We start from the raw sequence: 23,772 nt of genomic DNA on the forward strand, positions 1-23,772 counted from the left end.
GGACCAGCGTGTCCCTTCCCATCCCTGGGAACCCAGACCTTGAAATCAGTAGAACCCAAAGTTGTGGGGATGGGAAGCCAAAACTTTACTGCAGGTCCACAATGAAAGGAGCTACTCCCATTTCTACCGCTTGACTCCTGAAATCTTTCGGTATCTTTGCCATGGGGAAATTTCACTCCACATCAGTCCCTGGTTCTGAGTATGTCCTGCGTCTCACGGGACATTCTGCCAGCTCCGCCAAGTGATTCCACCCAGCTGGCACCGTAACCACATCTTCAAAAGTCCATCCCGCCGCCCCATCAGGGCAAGCTTGAGAGTGATGGGAAACGCAGTAAGACCAGAGAATTCCAAGCAGAGGCATTGACAACATCATGCTTTCACGAGCCCCTGGCTACACTTCATTGGCTGTGAAATAAGGTAAAACCCAAAACGAAGATGTAAGATTACAAATATAAATAAGAGGGGCGCCTGGGTGGCACAGCGGTTAAGTGTCTGCCTTCGGCTCAGGGCGTGATCCCGGCGTTATGGGATCGAGACCCACATCAGGCTTCTCCGCTGTGAGCCTGCTTCTTCCTCTCCCACTCCCCCTGCTTGTGTTCCCTCTCTCGCTGGCTGTCTCTATCTCTGTCAAATCAATAAATAAAATCTTTTAAAAAATATTTATTTGAGAGAGAGAGAGAGAGAGAGAGAGCAAGAGTGGGGGAGGGGCAGAAGGAGCTGGAGAGGGAGAAGCAGGCTCCTCACTGAGCCACCCAGGTGCCCCCCATTTCTTTTCTAGCTTCTCTTGAACATGATTTCATTCACTTGTTCCTTAATCACTTTATGGGGTTAAACTTTATCTGTTATTATATTATTTGTCTCTTAATAATATGTAGGAATCAGTGACGTATTCTAGATATTAATTTGTTCTCTGTTATGTATGTTGCAAATATTTTTTCTAAGTCTTTGTCTTTTTAATTTTGAGGCACAGGAAATTTTTATAAAGTCAGAATTATCAGTCTTCTTTGTTATGGTTCCTATGTTTTGTATCTTATTTAAGAAGATCTTCCCTAACTGAGGTTAAAAACAATTTTAGAGGCCCCTGGGTGGCTCAGTCAGTTAAGCACCTGCCTTCGGCTCAGGTCATGATCCCAAGATCCTGGGATCAAGCTCCGCATCCGGCTCCCTGTTCAGCGAAGAGCCTGCTTCTCTCTCTCCCTCTGCCTGCCGCTCTGCCTACTTGTGGTCTCTCTCCTTCTCTCTGTCAAATAAATAAATAAAATCTTAAAAAAAATTTTTTTAGGGGCGCCTGGGTGGCACAGCAGATAAGCATCTGCCTTCAACTCAGGGCGTGATCCGGGCGTTCTGGGATCGAGCCCCACATCAGGCTCCTCCGCTATGAGCCTGCTTCTTCCTCTCCCACTCCCCCTGCTTGTGTTCCCTCTCTTGCTGGCTGTCTCTATCTCTGTCAAATAAATAAATAAAATCTTAAAAAAAAAAACATATGAAAATCCTTTAAAAATTTTTTAAAAAATATTTTATGCATTCTGTACTATAAATTTTCCTCTGCAAACTGCTTTACCCTAACATCTCCCAAATTTCATTAAGTTGTATTTTCATTTTCATTTAGTTGAAAATAGTTTTAGAATTTCACTCGAGACTTCTTTTTTGACCAATGTGTCATTTAGAAGTATGCTCTTTAATCTCCAAGTGTTTTGGTATTTCCCAGCTATCTTTCTGTTATTGATCCGTAGTTTAATTCCTTTGTGTTCTGAAAGCATACATTGTATGATTTCTGTTCTTTTAAATCTGTTCAGGAGTGTCTCATAGCCCGGAAGGTGGTCTGTCTTGGTGAATGTTATATATAAGCTCGAGAAGAAGGTGTCCTCTGCTGTTGTTGGATGAAGTACTCTATCGGTGTCGATTCGTTGATTTATGGTGCTGTCGAGTTCAACTATATCCTTACTATTTTTCTGCCTGCTGGATCCGTCCATTACTGATAGACCAGCACTGAAATCTCCAACCGTAAGAGTGGATTCATTGATTTCTCCCTGAAGTTCTATCAGTTTTTGCCTCACATATTTTACCGTCCTCTTGTTAGGCTCATATGTATTCAAGATTGGTGTTGTTACGGAACCCCAAGTTCAGTTGCCCATTGCTGTAAAGGCCAAAACTCAAGAGAGGAGGGGTTTTATTGTTGTTGCTGTTTTTGTTTGTTTCCAAGAGTTTTGATTGGAAAGGAATATGAGCTTTATTCAGGAGGCTGGCCACCTAGGGAAAAGGGGGACTCTTGTCCAAAGGCCAACTCCAAGTCTTCTGCCTGGGCCAGAGATTTTGAAAGGGATTTTTTTTTTTTTATTAATAATGATTTTTTATTATATTATGTTAGTCACCATACAGTACATCCCCGGTTTTCGATGTAAGGCTCGATGATTCATTAGTTGTGTATAACACCCAGTGCACCATGCAATATGTGCCCTCCTTACTACCCATCACCGGTCTATCCCATTCCCCCACCCCCCTCCCCTCTGTAGCCCTCAGTTTGTTTCTCATAGTCCATAGTTGAAAGGGATTTTTATCAGTTAAGGGAGTGCAGTGGTCTGTGACATTTCTTGATTCTGTGCAGACTCGATGATGTCAGCTACAGAGTCATCTCAGTGCTCAGTGTTGTGACAGAAGGTCTGGTTCCTTGGTACCCAGGGGTTGTGCAAGAGTACTCTGTTCTGGGGCGCCTGGGTGGCACAGCGGTTAAGCGTCTGCCTTCGGCTCAGGGCGTGATCCCGGTGTTATGGGATCGAGCCCCACATCAGGCTCCTCCGCTATGAGCCTGCTTCTTCCTCTCCCACTCCCCCTGCTTGTGTTCCCTCTCTCGCTGGCTGTCTCTATCTCTGTCGAATAAGTAAATAAAATCTTAAAAAAAAATTAAAAAAAAAAAAGAGTACTCTGTTCTTTCTGCAGTGGAGGCAAGGTCTGCATATGTTCAAAGGGAGGTCAGTAAAGTCATTTGTGTGAGCTTAAAAAGGAAAAAACGTTTTGCTACAAGACTACTGTGCTGATCAGAAAGCTAAGGGGTCTTCAGACAGACTTGCTAACCTCTGTGGCCTGGGAATGTCCCCTGTTCTGGTCCCTTACTCCCCAAGGCCAGTGGTCTGCAAATCTCAAAGAAAGTTAAATTAGTTCTGTTACAGACCAAGGGCCTTAAGTCAGCAAGCAACCAGTGTGTTAACCTTAAGACCAGCTGGAGTGCTGTTACAGTATGTCTTCTTGGAGAAATGACTCCCTTATCATTATGTAATGCCACTCTGTTGGCATTATCCCTGTAAATTTTCCTTTCTCAGAAGTTGGCTTTCTCTGAAATTATAGCTACTGTAGCTTTCTTTTAATTAGCATTAGCATGATATATCTTTCTCCATCCCTTTTCTTTTCATTTATCTGTGTTTTCTATTTAACGTGGGTTTCTTGGCACCTGGCTGGCTCAGTCAGTAAAGCACATGACTTTTGATCTTGGGGTTGTGAGTTCAAGCCTCACATTGGGCATTAGATTACTTTAAAAATAAATAAGTGAATGAAGTTGGGTTTCTTGTTAGGCAATATAAAATTATGTCTCATTTTTTTTTTTAAGAGAGAGAAAGAGTGGGGGGGGGAGGGGCAGAGGGAGAGGAAAGGGAAGTATCTTAAGCAGGCTCCACGCCCAGCATGGAGTCCAGTGTGGAGCTCACGACTCTGGATCACGACCTGAGCCAAAATGAGGAGTCAGATGCTTAACCAACTGAGCCACCCAGGCGCGCCTAAGCTTCATTTTTGTCTACTCTGGTGGTCTATGTCTTTCAACTGGTAAAGGTGTGGCATTGCTATTTAATGTGATAGTTAAATACATGTATTACTATCTACCATATTTGTTACTGTTTTCTGTTCATTGTTCTTTGTTTCTCTTTTCGTCTTCCACTCTTTTCCCATCTTGTCTGCTTTTAACTGAGCCTTTTTTTTTTTTTAAGTTTATTTACTTCTAAGTAATCTCTACACCCAATATGGAGCTTAAACTCATGACCCCGAGATCGAGTCGCAAGCTCTGCTGACTGAGCCAGCTGGGTGCTCCTTTAACTGAGAGTTTTATATTACTCCATCTCTCTCTTCCCTTAGCATGCCAATTATACTGTTTATTTAGATTTACTTTAATGGTTGCCTTTGAGTACACACTGACAGTGAATCCAAGTTCTCTTTAGGATAACACCATACCACTTCATGGTAGTGCAAGACTTTAGAATATTTCCAATTTCTCCCTCCCTCGCAGATAAGACTGCTGCCATTCATTTCACTTATCGATAAGCTGTAATTACCAAATGCATTGTTGCTATGATTAAACAAACTGTTATCTGAGCGATTCATTAAGAATATGAAAAAGAAGGGGCCCATGGCTGGCTCAGTTGGTGGAACATGCAGCTCTTGTTCTTGGGGTCGTGAGTTTGAGCCCCACGTTGGGTCTGGAGCCTACTTAAAAAAAATAAAAACAAAAAAGTCTTAAGAATATGAAAAAGAAAATATTTTTTTTACTTTCCTTTATTCCTTCTCTAATGTTCTTCTTATGTAGATCTGAGTTTTGGACCTATGTCATTTTCCTCCTTTCTGAAGAATTTCTTTTAACATTTCTTGCAAAGCAGACTACTGGCAACAAAGTTCCTCCATTTTTGTTTGTTTGGGAAAGTCTTTATTATTTCTCCTTCACTTTGGAAGGAACATGTAGCTAGATACAGTGCACTAGGTTTGTGGCCTTTTTCTTTCCACGTGAAACGTCTTCCGTTCTCTCACTGCTTGCATGGTTTCTGAGGAGAAGTCCAATGTAATTCTGTCTTTGCTTCTTCCTAGATAAGGGTTGGTTGGTTGGTTTGGGTGGGTGGTTTTTTCTCCTCTGGTTTCTCTCAAGATTTTCTCCATCTTCAGTTTTCTTCAGTTGGAATATGATATGCCTAGGAGTAGATTTTTGTGTGTGCTTATTCTCCCTACTGTTCCCTTTGCCTCATGGATCGGTGATTTGTTGTCTTTCATTAGTTTTTTGAAATTAGCAGTCATTATTGCTTTAAATATTTCTTTTGCACCTTTGTGTCTTCACCTTCTGGTATTCCCAGCATGCATATGCTGCACCCTTTGTAATAGTCACAACATTTGTGGACGTTCTGTTCTTTTTCATTCATTCTTCTATTTACATTTCAATTCTGGAAGTTTCTCTTGACATATCTTCAAGTTAATTGATTCTTTCCCCCACCATGTTGAAGGCATTCTTCACTTCTGTTACAGAGTTGCTGTTTTTTTAAACAATTTTTTTTAAAGGATTTTATTTATTTATTTGAGACAGAGAAATACAGAGAGAGAGCATGAGCAGGGGGAGAGGCAAAAGGAGAGGGAGAAGCAGACTCGCAGCTGAGCCAGGAGCCTGATGTGGGGCTCGATCCCAGGACACTGGGATCATGACCTGAGCCAAAGGCAGATGCTTAACCATCTGAGCCACCCAGGTGCCCCGGTTACGTTGTTTTTGATTTCTCACATTTCCTTTTTATTCTTAGAGTTTTCATCTCTCTGCTTACATTACCCATCTGTTCTTTCATATTGTCCACTTTTTCCATTAGAGCCATTGGTATATTCATCATAGTTGTTTTAAATTCCCAATCTGATAATTCCAACATCTTTGCCAGATCCAAGTCTAGCTCTGATGCTTGCTGTCTCTTCAAACTGTGTTTTTTATCTTTTAGTATGCCTTATAATTTTTTTGTTGAAAGTTGGACATGATGCATTGCGTGGAAGAAACTGAGGTAAACAGACTTTTCATGTGAAATTTTATATTTATCTTGCTAGGGTTTGGTCCACGTTTATTGTTTGCTATAGCCATAGGTGTCAGAAGCAAAACATTCCTTTGGTGCCTTCAATTTGTCTTGTTATCTTTGGGTTTTCCTAGAAACTTCTTTTTAAATTAGGTCTGAGGTGGGCAATTCTTTCACTTGTATCCCATTTTTATACAGGAGCCCCACTGATGTGGTGGAAAGGTGTGGAGAGAGGGGAAGGCTTGAGGGGGCTAGAGAGGTATTTCTTTTCCTCCAGGTCTGGTTTGGCATTTGGGGCCATCCTAGCTTCTTTTGAGGGCAAGCCATGTAAAGAAGAACAGAATGCTCTGAGCAATATTTCAGAATGGCTACTTTACCCTCCTCCTGCTGGGATCACAAGGGGATTTTTTCCCCCATTCTTCCTTGTGAGAATCTGGTAGCACCCCTCAAGGTTAAACTCACAAAGGTGTGAGGGTCCCTTAAGATTGGACCCCCACCTGGGATTTTTTTAAACTTTCAAACTTGTCCACACTGAGCCACACCCAGCAATTCATCAATTACAGTTTAGATCTTCTTCCCCTGGTAGTGTTTCCTACAGAGGTTTCTGCTGCAGCGAATTGTGATTCTGTTTCCGCCTGCCTGTCCCTCCAACTTTGGGGCAGCAGTTTGTCCTGTGATCTCAGTCCTCTGATGGAGCCAAGAAGAGTTGTTGCTTTTCACCTTGTTCAGCTATTTTCTTTCTTGTGTTCGATGGGAGTGATGATTTCCAATGCCAGACCAGGAAACCAGAAGTTCAGAGAGGTTTGTAATTCTAGGATTTCCTTTTTTTTTTTTCTCCCAATACTTTATCAATCATTTAAAAAAAACTCTCCACGACCAATCACTACAGCCATCTTTTTTTCTGTAGATTTTAATCATATTTATTATAAAGTACTTTCCTATAAATTTTATTATCTAGAATTATTTGCAGATCTATTTCTGTTGACTGAATCTGAATTTTTTTTGAATTGTTTTCTCTTGACTCAGTCACATTTGTCTGTTTCTTTGCATGTCCAGTATTTATTATTTATATCGGACATCATGGATGGTGTGACACAGACTCTGGGTTCTGTTATAATTCTCTGAAGAATGTTGAGTTTTGTTCTTCAGGTGGTTGAATTATGGAACATCACCCAAAACTTGTGGAGGCTGGGTTTTAAGTTTAATGAGGGCGGATATATTTTGATTTTGCCCTTAGTTCTATGGCAAATCTCATTTCTAGAACATAGCCTTCCTTCCCAAGGTGTGGCCCTTTTGGGGTTTAGAAGGAAAACCGAGGCTCCTCTGTCAGACTCCAGACTCAGTCTACCCAGGAACTGGTAGCAAATGAATCTCCTCAGCTTCTGGCTTTCCAGCTCTTTGTCTTTCTCCGGAGTCCCGGGAATTGTGCCCACACGTGGGCAGTTCAGGCCGGCCACGTATTTGAAGCTTATAGCTGCCGGCTCCTCACCCGCAGAGGCTCCAACTTCCCAGTGTTGCCCCCTGTTTCCAGTGCAGTGGCCTTCCCACCCTCTGCCTCTTCAGCCAGTGGGCCCCTGACTTCCTGTTTGACGTCTGGCTGACTAGAGAGAGCCCTCAGGGGAAAGAGGCTCTTCCCTCAAGAGCTGCCTTCGCCCAGTTTCTGTGTGCGTGTTCTTCCCCAGTGTGCTTTCAGGCATTTGTTTCATATATTTTGCGCACATTTCATAAAGCAGAGGGTTTTGTAATTACTGGAAGTGGAAACTCAACCTTTTTCATTTTTGAATCTACAATCCGTATCATCTATTCAAAAAGTTAACTGTTAAAACAAACAAGCATACAAAATTAGATATTAAGACGTACTATAAAGGCAGACGACAATCTCACCTTAATTCAGAGGATGCCTTTTAAGTCAGGGTATTCGAGTATTCGAGTTGAGGCGGACCTTGACGCAGGCCCCGCCCCCACAATCAGCCCCGCCCCTCGGTCGGCCCCGCCCCGCCCATCGCACGCCCCGCCCCCTCGCTCGTTCCCGTTTCCATGGCGACGCGGCGCTAGGCCGGGGCGGCCCAGCCACCGAGTGGGCGGGCGGCGGCGGCAGCGGCTACATGAGCGCCGGGGTGGCGGCGGCCGGGCAGCGGCCCCCCAGCTCGGGGCTCCCGGGCTCCCGCGGCGCATTGCGCCCGCGCCCCCGCCCGCCCGCAGTCCTCCAGCACCCGGGACAGCACGGCGCGCAGGCTGGGCACAGCGAGGCGCAGAAGCGGATCCTGGACTTGGAGAAGAGCCTGCAGTTCCTGCAGCAGCAGCACGCCGAGATGCTGGTCAAGCTCCACGAGGAGATCGAGTACCTCAGGCGGGAGAACAAGGGTGAGTCCGGGCGGCGGGGCCGCGGGTGGGATGCCCACCGCGGCTGGAGCCCGAGGGAGACGCAGACCTGCCGCTCCCGGGTGCCTCCAGCACGGACACACGCGTGGACTCTAGAACACGGAGGGTTTTAAGGGGGACACAGGGCAGCAAGCCCCACCCCGGGTGCTGCCACGCGGGGCTCGGACTCCCCCCGCCACCGGCCCCAAACCGGGGTCGTCTTGGGGGTGGGGGTGCGTCAGGGCCATCGTGCCATCTGGCAGGGCAGCCTGTCGGTGGCATTTTCCACAGTAAGCCCGGCCGCAGTCTCGTCCCTAGGCAAGTCAGGCCCGCCTGTTTTAAAAAAACTTTTTGTGGAAGTAGAAAGTGCTAGCATAACGGCTCAGTGGTTTTCACAAACTAAACGCACCCAAATCAAGGGCCTACATGCCCGGCACCATCCAGATCTCCCGCGCACACGTGTCTCCTCAGGGCAAGGCCTTCTTAACCTGCCCCGCAGGTGGCTCCTCACCACCACGGGCCAGACCTGAAGGGGAACCTAAGGTCTTTTACTTGGCTTCCCTCTCTCTTCTCCCTTATGTTTTAGCTGGAGCTCCTCCCCCCACACACCGAGTCCTGCCTCAGTTTCTCCCCGCCTTTCTCCTGCTGTCTTTATTTGAAGTGCTAAGTATGAGATCAAGGGTATCCATCGTGTCAGGACTCCCCCCTCTTGACATAAGGAGTTTCGCGTCTCGCCCCTGTCCCTCCCTGATGCCCAGTCTGGATGTGGCCAGCCCACGTCCTGGGTGTCATTTGATCATCGCTCTGACCACGTTTGCACATCCATGGCTAGGGGCTCTTGGAGGGCTGAGTCATCCTGACTCACCTCTTGTTCTCCTAGAGCGGGGGGCCCCACCTAGCAGAGGGTGCCCTATAGATGTCATGGGCAGATGGGTGGATTTCTGCCGAGGCTCTCACCCAAAGGCTCTGGCTCAAGAACAGCCGGAGGGATTCCTGGTCCTAGGGCACCCAGGGCAAAGACTTGGCCCATGGGCAGGGTCCTGGCTGCCAAGGTCATGTGTGAAGTCAGCTGGAAGGGAGTGCCCAGGGCAAAGCAAACCTCTTCTCTCAAGTGGCAGCAGCTTCAAAAATGACCGGAGCATGTGTTTGCTTTCAGATCTCCATTACAAGCTAATAATGAATCAGAAGGCAAAGATAGGTAAGATGAGGCCCTCGGGTGCCTGATGGGATGTTACTGGTGCCTGGAGCAGCCCCTGGGTGTCTTGTATCCGCACAGCTAGCCGCACTGGCCTGTCCCAGTGGGGAGGGGTCCTGGGGGACCTGGACAGGCGCCACTGCCCCCAGCCATGCTCTGAGTGACTGTGCACCCAAGCACAGCAGGTGGGGCTCTCGGGGATCCCGAGGCCTGAGGTCTGTGCAGTGAGGGAAGCAGGCAGAGCAGCTGCCCTCCTAGCCTTGCTGCTCTGATGGATTCTTTTGCTTGGATTGCTGCTGTGGCAGGCCCCAGGCTCCCTCTGAAACCCTGGCAAGCACTCCCCAGCCCTGTGCCTCTGGTCCATCACTCCTGGCACGGAAGGCTCTGGGCACAGTCCTTCCCAGAAGCCTCCCTGCCATCTCCCACAGTGACCTAGAGGGCTGGGGGAAGGAAGTGGAAACACAGAGACTTACAGCCCCTATCCACGGCCCTTCCTCATCCTGATAGTAGCCCTTTCACTTTGCGGGTTCCCCACCCCAGCCCAGGGAGACTCGGGCTGTCTTGGGCCTGATCTCCCCACTTACCTTTGGGGCCAAGTCTGAGTGGTGCTAGCCTGGAATGCCCCAGTCATGGGGGGTGTCCAGGGCTCCTTTCCTAGGAGACACAGAGAATGGGGTGGTGGTGGGCCCTCCTCTGACAGGGCAAGAGCAGTTCCAGTGAACTTGGCAAGTGGCAGGGCCTGTTTGTGGTCCCAGTCCTGCGGTGCCTGGGGTCCCCAGTGGGACATCAGAAGAGGTCATCCTCCTTCAGGGCTTCTTTGGGTTCAAGCCCCCTGCTTTCTGGATGGCCCTTCAAGAAATCACCACCCCTCCCCACCTTGGCTCTGCCTCACCAGAGTGGGGGAGGGCCGTGCATGAACACACAGGCCTGCAGGGCCAGAAGGCGGGCACAGGTGGCCAGCCCCTCACCCATGGAGGGGAGGGGGCGCGGAAGTGTCTGGAGACACTAGGAAGGAAGTGGCATTCCTGCCATCTCCAACTGGCCCTGTGCGTTCACCCAGAGGCAGAATTTCCAATTCCAGCTTTCAGTCCATCAAGTCTGTCTCAAATTCGACGTCAGGTGAGCACGCCAGCACCCTCCGTGAACTCAGGGTCAAGGGAGGGGCGCACGCCCCACTGGGGCCCTGGGCCTAATGGCTAGTGCGGGGCGCTGACCAGGTTGTTGAAAACCCCTAGTGGTCTTTTGCTGGACACACCTCAGGGGAGCACCTTTAGCCAGGCTCTGTGGGTGGCTCAAGGGAGCCAAGGAGGGTGACCCCCAGGTACCGTGAGCTGACAGGAGCAGGAGTGGGCTGGGGCAGGGTGTGACAGGACTTTGGGCTGCCCAGAGGGAGGCTACAAAAGCCCGGTGGGTTTGGCTGCAAAGGGAGTGAACACCAACGTGGGGCCCAAGGCCCTACGGCAGATGCACCCCGACACAGAGAGAGAGGAACCTCTGAGCCTCCCTAAGTGGTCTTCCAGGGTGGGGCGGCACACAGAAGACCTGGCAGAAGCCCTGCCCATCGTGTCCCCCAGGCAGGCAGGAAGCAGAGGGGACGGCCCTGCCTCGAGTTCTGGGCTCGTGGTGTCCTTTGCAGAGTGAGGGAGCCGATGGCCTCTTCTCCCGCTTGGCCTTCCTGAGGCTGGGAGTCCTCCCAGGAGCAGCCCTTGCCCTTTCTATGCGGGGCCCAGGCAGGCAGTGGGCCTTGTCCTTGGGAAGGAAACCTGTGCGGGTCTGGTCCCAGACCCTCATTCAGTGTCATTTTGCCCAAAATGGGGTGCTGCTTCGGAGTCCGGGAACAGCTGTGGGGCCACCCCCAGCCCTGGCCTTCACTGAGTACACGTGGGGCCGGCCCGCTTCACGGAGGCGGCTTCTACCGCAGTCAGCAGGCGCCACCCACAGACCCTCAGAGCCTCGTTCGGGTCTCCCAGCAGCCCCCCGATGGGGGTTCTGTTACCATCTTTCCTTTCCAAGGCGGAAACCGAGGCAGGGGGCGGGGGGACTTAGGCCCTGGTTCTCGGCGCCCACACTGACTGCCCTGGCTGCAGCCAACTCTCAAGGCAAGGCCAGGACCCAGCTCAGCTTCTCCAAGAAGCAAGACTCGAAAGCTGACGTTCCCCAGAAGATGGACCTGGAAGAGGAGACCCCAGCTGCCGCCCTGTTTCACAACAGCAAGCCGGACAAAGCCACAGGGATGCAGGGGCCGGCCAAGTAAGGGCTCGCCCGGACCCCGTGGGCCCAGCGCCGCACTTAGTAGGTTCACATTCTGCAACCAGCCAACTGCTTTGCCTTCCAAATGGGCCAGTCTCCTGGTGAAAGCAGTCGCTCCAGGCTTGCCCATCTGGTGAGCACTGCCTTCCCCCTTCCCCTGAGGGCTTGCAGGGTCCCTGTGCTGACCCGAGCCCACGCGAGCGTGCCAACAACAGCCCTGAAACCATTTGCTCACAGAAACAAAACAAAGTAAATTGGCCTTTAAATTAACTTGCATTTCACCAAGGGAACAGTAAGTCGGGCTCCTGGGCTCCCCCCCGGGGAAGTGTGCTTGGCCTCTGCAAGGCACAGAGCCAGCAGGCCAGAGCAAGACTGGGGCTGACACCTGAGTTTCTGGGACTTCCCTGGAAAGCAGCAAGGAACCTGGACTTTGCATCTGAAACGGAGGCCCCGTTGTCCCCTGGGTAGCGCGACCAGCAGGACAGGCTCCCGCTTCTCTGCACAGTCCTTAGATGCTCTCTCAACCAGCTCCACAGGCGTGGGGTCAGGACTGAGGGTAGCCACGCAGCTTGAATCCCATCTGACCCTCAGTGCACCTTGAGGGAGGAGGAAGGCATGGGCCCAGGTCACAGCTGGCACCGGAGACCCCCACCTCGTGCCGGGAGCACCCCGGTTGGCAGAAGGGAACCAGGCCCTGAGGAGGTGGTGTGGACACCCCTCATCCCCGCACCAGCCTCACACTGGTGCCGGTGTGGCCCGGAAGAGAGGTGGGGGGGGGGTTAGACCAACCCTGGCAGGTTAGCTGTGGGCTGCTGCAGTGACTGTTGCAGACATGAAGAAGTGGAGACCTCCGGTGCCGTGGCCACCTCGGTGGCAGGCAACCAGCACAGGGGCAAGCAGCCCCCCGCCATGAGCCTGCCCCCGTACCTGCGCAAGCCCACCACGCTTCAGCAGTGTGAGGTGGTCATCCGCCGGCTGTGGAACGCCAACCTCCTGCAGGCCCAAGAGGTGAGGCTCGGGCCGCGGGGCCCCAGCGCCTCTGCGGGCCCCGCCCACTGCCCCTCTGCTCCCTGCCTTCCAGTTGCAGCACCTCAAGGCTCTCCTGGAAGGGAATCAGAGACCCAAGGCTGCCCCCGAGGAGGCTGGGCCCAGCTCTCCCAAGTGAGTGACCCCTCGCAGCCCCCACCCCATCCCAGCAAGGTCTGCTCCGCTGAGGCTCACTGCTGACTCCTCCTTCACCAGGGACCCGGAAGCCCTTCACCCGGGAGCCACGCAGCTCCCTAAGGTCCCCACCAAGGGCGTCCCCAAAAAATGGTGAGTCCCACTGGTGGGGGGAAGGTAGGGTGGCCTCCGAGCCCAGGACGGAAGGGACCGGACAGCTCAGCGCTTTGTCTGGGGCCGAACTGCCAGCCACGTCTCGGCGCCTGCCCCCGAGGGCGCCTGCAGTGACCTGCAGTCCCTCCGCCCAACAGCCTGATTCTGAGCCCGATGCCGGTGGCGGAGCGTTCCGCCCTGCCGGCGCTGAGGCAGACCCTGAAGAGCAGCTTCACCGAGCGGCAGAAACGGCTGCAGGCGGTGAAGAGCCGGCGGCTGCACCGCTCTGCGCTCTGAGGCCAGCAGCACCGGCCCGTCTGCGCAGCAGGGCTCGGCCAGGCCCGTGACCCCCGCTGGAGACGCCCACCTCTCCAGACAGCGCTTAGGCCAAGCGAAATTCCAGACAAATAAAACTCGTGGCAGATAAAGTGCTTGGTCTCAGAATTGGGAAATGTTTTATTTTCTTGCTCAGTATTTTGCTATTCTGCGTTTACATGAAAACACGTTATGAAATAAGTATTAGCCTACCTGTTCAAGACTGGAAATAAAGCTCGTTTCTCCACTTGTGCGTCTCATCCCTCACTGCTGTCGGGCATCACTGCCCTGCTCTGCGCCCCAACTCTGCTCCCTGCAGAGGGGCCGGCTGGGCGGTCCCGGCGCGCTCTCCCTTCTCAGAGCACAGGGCCTCCACACTGACGGGCACAGCTAAGCCGTCCTGCCGAGCCTGCCTTCCACAGCAGAGGGCCACGGCCACGGGAGAGCGGTGCTCTCAGGGCTCTGGGGCCCCACCCTGTGACACTCCAGCCCACGAGGGCCTCACAGCCACAGCTTCCTACGGCTCACGGGGCGGTCAGTTTCGTGTCCACCTGCCCCTGGCAGGACCGTGCTCCTGGCCCACTGGCCATTTCCTCAGTGCTCCCCTCTGCCTCTTCTCGCTTCGGGCAGCAGGAACTTGGCCAGAAACCTGGGTGGGGTTGACGCACTGACACTCACAAAAGGCTGAACTAAGGTCTGGGTGTCCCTGGCCACCTCTAAGGTGGGGAATCTGGCTCAGCCCTGTCAGCATTCCTCACTGGACAGCGGTCCCCAGACTTTTGGAGGGGAGGGGACACAGGGACAAATTCATGACAAACACAGGAATAATAAATTTATTGTAAGAACCACAGATGACACGGTAGTGCACATAGAAAAGGGGAAACCTCTCATCACCCGAGGGCCGGTGCACTGACGCTGTCAGGGAGCCTTCCCTCTCTGGAGTGGCTCTGAGGATGCCAGGTCCCGAGGACACCGCCCTGACCCAGGAGTGGGCACGGTGCCAGAGACAGGATCCACCCAGGTGCCCCTGCTCCCCAGGCACCCCCACAGTGCTGAGCAGACCCCCATGGCTTTAAGGGAGATTGCCATGAGTTATGAGGCCTGGGCGATGGCCGGGGACTTGCAACTGCCTGCAGGCTGACCTTCCCTCTGAGACGCGGCCAGTGCCCTTGGATCCAGGAGCTTCCCTGTGGCTTGCCCCACATGCCAATGGTGGCAGGGTCTGAACCGTGCCAGAGAATTGTGTGTGTGTTTTCAGGGTTTCCTATGCTCGCTCTCCATGTTCCCCTACAGAAACAGGAAGTGTTTTCTGGTACACACACAAGAGGCTCTAACAAGACCCTGAGTTCTCCCCCGTGCTACTGAGGAAGAACACGGGCCTTGGAGAGGCCAGGGGACAGCAGCCCAGGGAGGAGCGCACAGGGCTGTGGCGTGTCCCACTCCCTGGGGGACGTCCCAACCCCCACCGCTGATGCAGCCAGCTCCACGCCACCTGCCCCAGTCATGTACAAGTGTGGGAGGATGTCTGGCAGGTCCCCAAGGTAGAAGATAAAAGCAGGAAAGCTAATCTAAGCCCAGGCTCTCTAAGGGAGCCAACACCTAGAAATGTCCGACACGAGGTGCATGTCCTCTGTGGCCCTGACAGGGCTGCCGGCTCTCCCCGTGGTCCCCGGTGGCTGGGGAGCTAGGCGGCTGAGAGGCAGGCCTGGTGGATGCTCTGTGCCCAGGTGTTGAGCAGGGCTGTGACTGAGTGCTTGTCAGGGAGCTGCAGCAGCCTCGAGGTCATGCACCGGTGCACCGACTGCAGGAAGGGGTTGGCGTCTGCAACAGAGCAGTGAGCCATGAGTGCTGCTGGGCTTGACACTGGGCCATACGGCAACTCTATGAACAGGTTGCCCCACAGACACAGGGCTGGCGTCTGGGGCATTCCACCCAGCCAGCATAACCAGGGATGCCATCTCCCACACACAGAGCGGGGTGGCCAACGGCCTCCCCTCCCAGGCAAACGTGTCAGTGGAGAACTAGAATGTGAACAGGTCTGGAGCCCAGGACTCTGTCTTGGGGACAGCCTTGGGATCCCAGCCCTATGCACCAGCTCTGAGCTGCAGGGGCACTGGTCCCCATCAATAGGGCTCTCTCAGGGCCTCTGGTTTGAAGCCATGTCACCCATATGGGTCCCCAGGAGCCCTAACTCCTTCTGTGCTCCCCTATTAGCCTTGCAGAGGCCCCCAGGGGTGGCTGGGCCTGCTCACTCCTCACCCACTAACCATGGCTGTCCTGAAGATGGAAGACAGACAGAAGAACACCATAGCTACAGAGACCCCTTTCTCTCTAAGTGATTTCTGGGCAACCCACTCCTGTTCACAAAGGGGCAGCCAGAGAAAGGGGAGGAGGGGCCTCCGCTGCGGGAGCCCTGGTTGTCCAGAGCTGACCCCCACATGCCAGGGCCCCATAAGACCACAGCCATAAGGCCTCGCCACGGCTGTCCTCTTGGCTCACCCACCGTACTGCCACTGCCGGTCGATCCACAGCGGGCTCTGGGCGGGGTAGTCAGCAGGGACACTGAGCTCCAGCGGCGGCACACTCGGGAGATCCTTGTCATCTGGAACACACGTGGCCGTGCCTGTGACCTGGCCCTAGGCCCCAGCCTGCCCTGCCTCACAGCCCTGCTCCAAACAGGGCCCCTCATATCCCAAAAGGTTTTGGTGAGGTTTGCTGCAAAGTCTGGAGGTCGAGCTGACTCCCGGGCTTCCATCTCCCTAGGAACTTGGGCTCCATATACCGGGAGGGCAGGGAGGGGGCTTCCCCAGCAGGCGGTGAGAGGTGAGAGGGTGTGGGCTCAGGGAGGATGTGGGGATGGTGGGCCTCGGGGTACGGTGTGAGTGTGCCTATTTGTGGGAGGCCAAGTGCACATCTGGATGGAGCATGCGGGCCTGGGCTGGGCCTGCTCTGGGGCCAGGGGCAGTGGCAGAGCCCTGGGGCTGGAGTTCAGGACTCACTCTCCCACAGCACCAGCCCCGCCTCCCTGGTACGCACCCAACTTGCATATCAGGTGGACGGTGCCATTGTTACTGCAGTGGGAAGGATCCAAATTCACCAAGAACTTAGGGTCTAATCTGGCCACCTCCCCCTGGAGCACGTTGGGGATGCTCTGCCGCTCATCGTCTTCAAACCTGCGCTTCCGGGTACACACGACCGGGGCTCTGCAGGAGGCAGCTGTGGTCACCACACTGGGCTAGGCTGTGGCCCGTAGCCCACGGCCCACAGCCCACTGCCCACCATCCAGTGTGAGGCTGAGCCCTGGGCTATACGTACGTGATGGGTGGGCCGTGGATGGCTGTCATGGCCGGCACGAATGTGCGGTACAGGGAATGGTTAAAGACGGGTGAGCGGATATTGGCCAGGACAGCATCAAGGAGCGGCTGGCACAGGTACTGCTGTTTGGTTGGCGGCACCGGAGGTGGTGGGGGAGTGGGCTGGGGCAGGACAGTGGGGTCAGCAGCCCACTCTTGGGGAGCTTTCCAGACCCTGAGGTCCTCATCCTCCCAGCCAGACTTCCACGGCTTCCCCACCACCTCTGCCCCCTAGAGACAAATACAGCTGATCCTGGATGCATTCTCCTGCCTCCTGCAGCCCTGACCTTCCCCAGAGGCCCCTCCCCCAAAGGCTTGGCCTTGTGCTGGGCAGGGGCGGGTGAAGCATGATGGTGGAGATGGGCATACACAAAACTCCGCGAACCTGAGGGATGGAGGGAACACCCACAGACCACAGCTGGAGGGTGACTTCTCCCATGTTCCCACACATGCTCTCCTTCCTCACAGCCAACCTGACCTTGAAGACTCCTGGGCAAGGACCCCAGGCTGAGTGGTGTGCCCCCTCTACCCACTCCTGACTGTGAAGGCTTCTCCTAGCTTGTGGTTCTGAGTTGCTGTGTGGTGAGGCCCAGTTTCCCAAAGACGCCTGCGGCCCTTTGAACAGCACCAGGCCACAGTGCCCCACTCACCACTGCCATGTCATTCTTGAGCTTCTCCAGGGCAATCTCACACTTCTGCAGTGTTTTCAGGGGGCACCTGTGGGGAGAGGGATGTGGCTGACCCTCCATGCTTGAGGATGGGGTGCTGGTGGCTCTCGGGTGCTGATTCCAACCACCGCCCCGCTGGCTTCCCCTGGTGTGGATGGAGCCAGCCTCGGTCACCAGAACCCTCCACAGGAGCCCCAGCCATTGACTAGCTGTTCCTAGATCCAAAGTAGAAGTAGATTGTCCCGTCCCCAGGAGTGGCCCAGTCCTGACTGGCAGAATGGGGCATAAATGTGATGGGTCAGGGGGGAGGGACAGAGGCCAGGCCCCTGTGCCCCACCCCTATAATCCCAATGAGGGATCAATCCAAGAGGGCTTAGAGGGCAGTCCAGAGCCAAGAGGCCTAGTTCTACAGTTTCCAGCATTTTGCCCAGTAAATGGAACAGAAAAGATCTTCTAGAAGGGAGCATGGCCTAAGCTGAGGCAGGGAGAGGGACATAACCCAAAGACCAGTCCACGTGCGCAGTTCAGCAGCGCTGGCCAAGCGCTGGTGCTCACAGCAGCCCCGGGACCGGCAGGCAAGGGCGTGCACGCTGTGCGGAGAAGCTAGGGCTCCACTGCCTTACAAGCACTTCTCGAGGCAGCACCTGCTTTCATTTTCCCAGCCAACCCGGCTGAGCCACAACTGCCCCTTTTTGCCGACGGGGTAACTGATACGGAGCCACTTGCCCAAGGCCACTGATAAGAGAGGGGCAGGGCAAAGGTAGGGGGCCAGGGGCTTGGAGCCCCAGCAGACACACCTAAGTGGAGCCCTAAGGCCCCGTCTCTGAACGCCACAACACCACCAAATGCCCATCCAAGGCTGGGCCAACCAAGCAGCCGGACATGGGCACAGCATCATCCTTCCCCCAGGAGCCTGGGGGCAAAGCTCACCGCTTAGAGGGGTCTGTCAGGATGTCCAGAAGGCTCTTCATCTTACTCAGGTCCTTTTTTCTGTCTGGGACAGAGAGGGGCCACTAAGACACGTGCCTGGGGTATTCACCCCCCCCAAACACGCTGTGCCCCTGCTCCGGCCCAGCCTCACCTTCGTTCTTATCGATCTTGTTGATCATACGGCGCAGGGGCTCGATGTACTTGGACAGCTGCTTCAGCTTGTCTAGGTACTGCTGCTCCTCGGCCTGGCTGGAGCCAGCTGGGCTCATGACCGAGCTGGGATTCACTGCAGGATACAACGTGGTGAGCGTGGCTCCAGCCCTCAAGGCCGGGGTCTCGCAAACCCTCAAGGTGGGGGGATCTGGAGCTCAAGCAGAGGCCTCCAGAGGGTGAGGGGCGAACCACACACCTCAACCTGCAGGGCTGTGTGTGGGTTACACGATGGGTTCTCGTCCTCGGATCACACCCACCCCGGGCCCGACTTACCGGGGGTGTTTAAAGGTCCCGGGGAAGGGACGCTGAAGTTCTGCGGGGTGCGGGCCGTCACTGGACTCTGGGAGGGCTGTGGTGAGGGGCTCGGCAGGAAGCTACTGGGGGAAGGGGCAGGGCCGGAGCTGCAGCAAAGCAAAAGCAGGTGCACCTGTGAGCTGGGGCACAAGGTGGGGCCCGCCCTGGGAGCCAGGTGGGGAGGGCCACCCCGGCCAGGCCTACCTGACGTTGGAGTTGGGCTGTGAGCTGGGCTGGCCAGGCTGCGGGGACGGCTGGGGGGGAGGGGGCATCGACTGGGGGGTCTGCACCTGCTGGCCCGGCGACGGCGAGGACAGCATGGTGAGGCTGTTCTGGCTGACCTGGAAGTGGAGGGGGCAGCCTGCTCGCCTGCCACATGCTCTCACTCCTGCTGTGCCCTTGCTCCCACCCCCCACTCCAGTCGCACAAACCCCATCTGCACACAGAAGCCCCCTCACCCTCTCAGCCTCACCCGAACACACTTTCTTTCAGACACCCTGCCCCATGAATACCAACACAGACACAGACCCCCACACAAGTCCGCGATCACTGAGCTGCTGGCAGAAAGGCCAGGCTGGGTAGCTCTTGCTCCTTGGCAGGGAGACCATGACGTCCACAGGCTTCTGGGCTGGGACAGGACTTCCCCGTGTTTCTGTTTGACAGGTGGGGGAGCCAGAGAAGGCCTATGGCCTTGGATGGTGCCGCCTGGCCTCCCCAGCCTACGATGCTCTCTTGTGTGTGCCAGTGATGACCCTGCTCTGTGACAGATAGGGCCATGTTCCCACATGCTTCCACAAGCCCCCTCAGCTCTCAGGCCACAGAGGGAGGCTGTCTCATGTTTAATGGGAGCAAAGTGGCCCCGTGTCAGTCCTTGCCAGCACGTGTGGCCCAAGGATCCTCGGTCTGGTGGCTGAGCAGCCTGCCCTCAACTGGTAGAGTGAGCCCCCTAGAGAGCTGCCTCGCCCAGGACATGGTGATGGTGGCGTAAGGGCCCGGCCAGGACCAGCCCAAAGGCCCTGCCAGCTTCAGGGCTTCCAAGGTCAGTGGAGGTGGCTTCTCTCACATCCTAGTCAAGCTCCTACATGCTGAGCGCCCCCTCAGAGCCTGCTTCCTAGAGCCTAGCCCCCCCGCCCCCGGCCCCCTGCTAACTCTTGGACCGTTCAGTTCTGCAGACCAACTCTGGTGCTTCTCCCAGGGCACTCCAGACCCTGGAGCCATCTGGGGCCATGGCTTCATGCCTCCCTCCCACACACTCCTCTGCCATGGGAGTGGAGGGGCAGGAACATGCAAGCTCAGGCCTCCAGCTGCTGGGCCCAGTTCTTCTACCAAGTGAAGCAAACTGGTCCCGGGGGTTCACACTGATGCCAGCAAGGGCTGAAATGGGGTCTGGGGCAGCTTAGTTTGCTGAGCCGGACCGAGTGCAGCAAGCTTCTCCTAGGCAGGACTGGCCTTCACAGTGCTGGGCTACACGGAGTCCCAGGGCGGACAGCATGCCCCTGCACTGGAAAAGAGGCTCTAGAATCCACCCAAGTACCAACAAACTCCCAGGACTAGGAAGGTGAACAGGCCATCTCAGAAGAGCCCATGCCGAGAAGCAGACGGCGCCAAGGAGGGAGAACTACAGGCCTTGGGCCGCCACACCTTGGGCCCGGCTTGCTAGGCCTTGGAACTCTCCCTGGAGTGGTTTCCTGAAAAGCCCCTGCTGTCACCTCCCCTTTCCCTCTCCCCGACTTGCTGCCACACACTGCCCTGCACTCCCTGATGCTGCCTCTTGACATGCCCTCTTCCTGCCTGAGCTGAAACCTCCTTAACCTGGCCTCTCCCTGATGGCCTGGGCCCCCCTCTGCCCTCACCTGCCCCAGCGAGGAGCCTCAGCCTTAGCTTCTGCTCTGGCCGGTGTCCCTTCTAGAGGATGTCTGGTTCTTGTTTGTAGTTTAAAGCTGGTGCTTCTATGAAGGGAAATGAGGTGTGTGAGGGCACCACGGCCAGCACAAAGCCGCTGTAATGAGAAGGCCACTGCACAGCTCACGTCCCACCTAAATGTCCAAAGCTGTATTTTAGAAGGCACTCTCAGCACTCCGACCACGGGGAAATAGGGCACACACCACACACCCTCTGCTTCTGGGTTCCATGGAACCACGGAACACCCATGGCTCCCCTGGGCATTAGAGTCCATAAGACACAGGCAAGAGTGGCCTGCCCAGGGCACAAGCTCAATGCTTTCGCTTCCTCCTGCGAACCCGTCTCTTCTGTCCAGCCACGGGCTCTCCTCGGCCACTCTCCAGGCCACTACAGGAAACCCCTAGGCCTTCGACATCCAATCCAGATCTGTTTACATCTGACAACTCCTCTGGAAAAATGCCTGATTCAGTTGAAGTAAACATAGTCCCCTTCCAAGGCCTTCAAGATCCCCTCCCAAGTCAGCCCGAGGCTCCTAGGCCTCCCAAATCCTGAGATGCCACAGACACATGCAGGATGACGGGCAGCAACCCAAAGGCCTCTGTCAAGAAAGAAATGGCCGGGGTGCCTGGGTGGCACAGCGGTTAAGCATCTGTCTTCGGCTCAGGGTGTGATCCCGGCGTTATGGGATCGAGCCCCACATCAGGCTCTTCCACTATGAGCCTGCTTCTTATCTTTAAAAAAAAAAGAAAGAAAGAAAGAAAGAAAGAAAGAAAGAAAGGGCCAACCAAGGAGGCTAATGAGACAGAACCCCCCGTCTTCAGGTTTATGTTCCGTCCAGCTGGCTTCTGGGGCAGAGGGGAGTGAGACGGCTGTGCCCATGAGTGACACAGCAAGCCGTCAGAGGGGAGAACCGCTGCCCCGACTCTGCATTCTCCCTCCCTGGGCATGTTCTGCCAGAGGTGCAGGCATGTCTGTCACAGTGGCCAGCACACACCACGTGACCCTAATGCTGCGCCGGCCAGAGGTCACCTGCATATCACACAGAGGAAGTGGGAACTAAGAGGGAAGTGACTTGCTCAAGATCACTCGGCCAGTAGAGGAGTTCAGGCATCTCAGCGCCATCTACTTTCCTAGGGAGCAAGGACAAGTGTCTGGGAAGAGACCCTGTACAACAGCCTGAAGGGAGGAGGGGCGGAAGGCAAGGTTCAAGCAGAGGGGACACAGCGAGAGCACAGGAGAGTGGCAGGGCCAGGCTGCTGGGCAAACATCCATTTGGGGAGCTAAGTTATGAAGAAACCTCAGGGGAGGCTGGTAGCACCACACCTTCTAGCCCTCTCAGGACCACCCACGCCCACCAGACATCCCTGGAACTGCCCCTTACTCCAGTCCCCTGCACATGACATGTCCCCAGGAATCTCTCTCCAGAGCAAAGAGGAATATGGACCCCACCGTGGCACCACCTGCTTACACTGCCAGGGACCCCATGTCACCCTCGGACTCCTACGCAGGGCACTGCGTCCAGCGTGTGTCCAGCACAGAATCCTGCTCTGTCATGGGTGTTGGGGTCATGAGGTGTTCCCCCACCATATGAAGACGCAGCCATGGGACATGCTGCAGGGTTGGGGACAGACAAGTGGCTGAGATGAGAGTCCTGTTTCCTGAAGGGCCAAGAGAAGAGACCTTCTATTCTGCCCATTTTCCTGACCCCGGTTTGTTGCCACGAGGAAGGAAGAAAGCAGATGGGAACCATGGGCACAGGGCCCTCATGCCAGGGCCCGGAGCCGCCGGCTGCCAAGAGCGCCGCTGGGACGCCTGCTGGATGGCAGGGGCAGCTCTATGCTATAATGATGCATTTCTGGAATAAGCGAGCTTTTCTCAGGAGGGACAAGATTAGAAAGACAGAGACACAAGAGCAGCTGCACACAGATTCTGGACCCGGGTCTGTGGCCGGCCAAATGCCCACAGGGGGCCTGCCACTGCTACAGGGGTAGAGAGAGGCAGGGGAGAATAGGTGTGAGCCTAGAAGCCAGGACCCTGCCAAGAGGCCAGGGTGGGAAGGGGGAAGCTGCGGAGCCTGGGCCGAGGATTTAATGGAGTGTCTGGGCCCGTTTTACAGGGGGTGGGGGATTCTCTGGCCTCCAGCTCCGCCGGGGGCCCAGCAGTGGAAACTTACCTCCACTGAGGGGGGTGAAATGGGAAGTTCTCCTACAGGCGTGAACTGTGACCTGCTGCAGTGAGAATGAACAAGTCCACAGACACAAGTAATTCAAGGCCTGGCATGTGCCACATACTCAAAATGTTAGGGACTTCTACTGTTCTTATAAAAATCAGCCCTGCATGTCGATGCCAAGGGCATTCCCCCAACCCCAACAACCCAACCTGTCAACCCAATGGATACTGAGCCAGAGGCTGTAGGAAAGGGAACAGAGATGAGAATCAAAGGGACCAGGAGGGGGACACTCACTAGTGACAGGTGCGCAGGTAACGGGGCTGGGGGAGCTGGGGGTGCCTGATGCACCAAGGGATGGAGCCCCGAGCCAGGAGTCACGCAAAGGACCCCATGTAGCCTTAGGTTATGAGGAGCTGCGCCTGGGCTCCGTCCCGCCCAGCCCGCTGTGCCACTCAGTTAACGGACCACTGTCCTGCCCCACAAACTTGCTTGTCTAGCGAGCGCTCAGAAGGCCTTCATACCAGCAGATTCCAGCCACTTCTGCCTCCGCTATGCAATGATGACCAAAAGGGAGGCCAATGCCAAAGAACGCACACTCCAGTCAGTGAGAATCTGCTATTGGCACATTTGGGGTAACAATCTTAGGGGTCAGGAGGCAGGAAGGGTTACAATAGACCACGCTGCCAAATGGCAACGCCTCGGCCTCACGAAGGCCCCTGCCACTGTCTCGGTGGCGTGTGGTGGAGAGGCGCAGGGCCTGGGGCCAGCAGCCCGTGGCCGCCTTGCACAGACTGCCCACCTCATGGGTGGCAATGGTGTTGTCTGCACATGGGCCCTCGGGGAGGGGGAGGACTGTCTGCTAGGGTTACAGATGCAGCTGCCTTCCGAGAGAAATGGCACTGTCCAGTTCTGGCAAATCTGAGGTGTTCACAGCAAACCCACTAAAACGGAGAGCCCATCAGACTAGGGAACCTTCTTGCCATTTTATTCTCAGAGACCTAGAAAAGGGCCTGGC

The 23,772-nt window shown here is 54.8% G+C and overlaps 2 protein-coding genes across 2 annotated transcripts in view; one reads left to right on the top strand and one right to left on the bottom strand.

The window, feature by feature from the left end:
- Positions 1–13,472, top strand: part of CCDC74B (coiled-coil domain containing 74B) — a 21,669-nt gene extending 8,197 nt beyond the window's left edge. The window contains exons 2-8 of the mRNA XM_040619397.1: positions 7,764–8,156; positions 9,310–9,351; positions 11,436–11,598; positions 12,429–12,606; positions 12,680–12,759; positions 12,841–12,912; positions 13,071–13,472. Of these exons, the coding sequence (XP_040475331.1) occupies positions 7,764–8,156; positions 9,310–9,351; positions 11,436–11,598; positions 12,429–12,606; positions 12,680–12,759; positions 12,841–12,912; positions 13,071–13,209 (1,067 nt within the window). The 3' untranslated portion in view covers positions 13,210–13,472. The remainder of the gene's footprint in view (positions 1–7,763; positions 8,157–9,309; positions 9,352–11,435; positions 11,599–12,428; positions 12,607–12,679; positions 12,760–12,840; positions 12,913–13,070) is intronic.
- Positions 13,473–14,044: 572 nt separating this feature from the next.
- The window catches only part of MED15 (mediator complex subunit 15), a 64,364-nt gene continuing 54,636 nt past the window's right edge, over positions 14,045–23,772 (bottom strand). Inside the window, exons 9-17 of the mRNA XM_040619560.1 lie at positions 18,890–19,026; positions 18,665–18,792; positions 18,330–18,464; positions 18,179–18,242; positions 17,231–17,297; positions 16,543–16,703; positions 16,264–16,430; positions 15,731–15,829; positions 14,045–15,048 (exon numbers count right to left, since the gene is read on the bottom strand). Of these exons, the coding sequence (XP_040475494.1) occupies positions 14,912–15,048; positions 15,731–15,829; positions 16,264–16,430; positions 16,543–16,703; positions 17,231–17,297; positions 18,179–18,242; positions 18,330–18,464; positions 18,665–18,792; positions 18,890–19,026 (1,095 nt within the window). The 3' untranslated portion in view covers positions 14,045–14,911. The remainder of the gene's footprint in view (positions 15,049–15,730; positions 15,830–16,263; positions 16,431–16,542; positions 16,704–17,230; positions 17,298–18,178; positions 18,243–18,329; positions 18,465–18,664; positions 18,793–18,889; positions 19,027–23,772) is intronic.

The sequence above is a fragment of the Ursus maritimus genome, unplaced genomic scaffold (assembly GCF_017311325.1).
Source record: "Ursus maritimus isolate PB19 unplaced genomic scaffold, ASM1731132v1 scaffold_33, whole genome shotgun sequence".
NCBI lineage: Eukaryota > Metazoa > Chordata > Mammalia > Carnivora > Ursidae > Ursus > Ursus maritimus.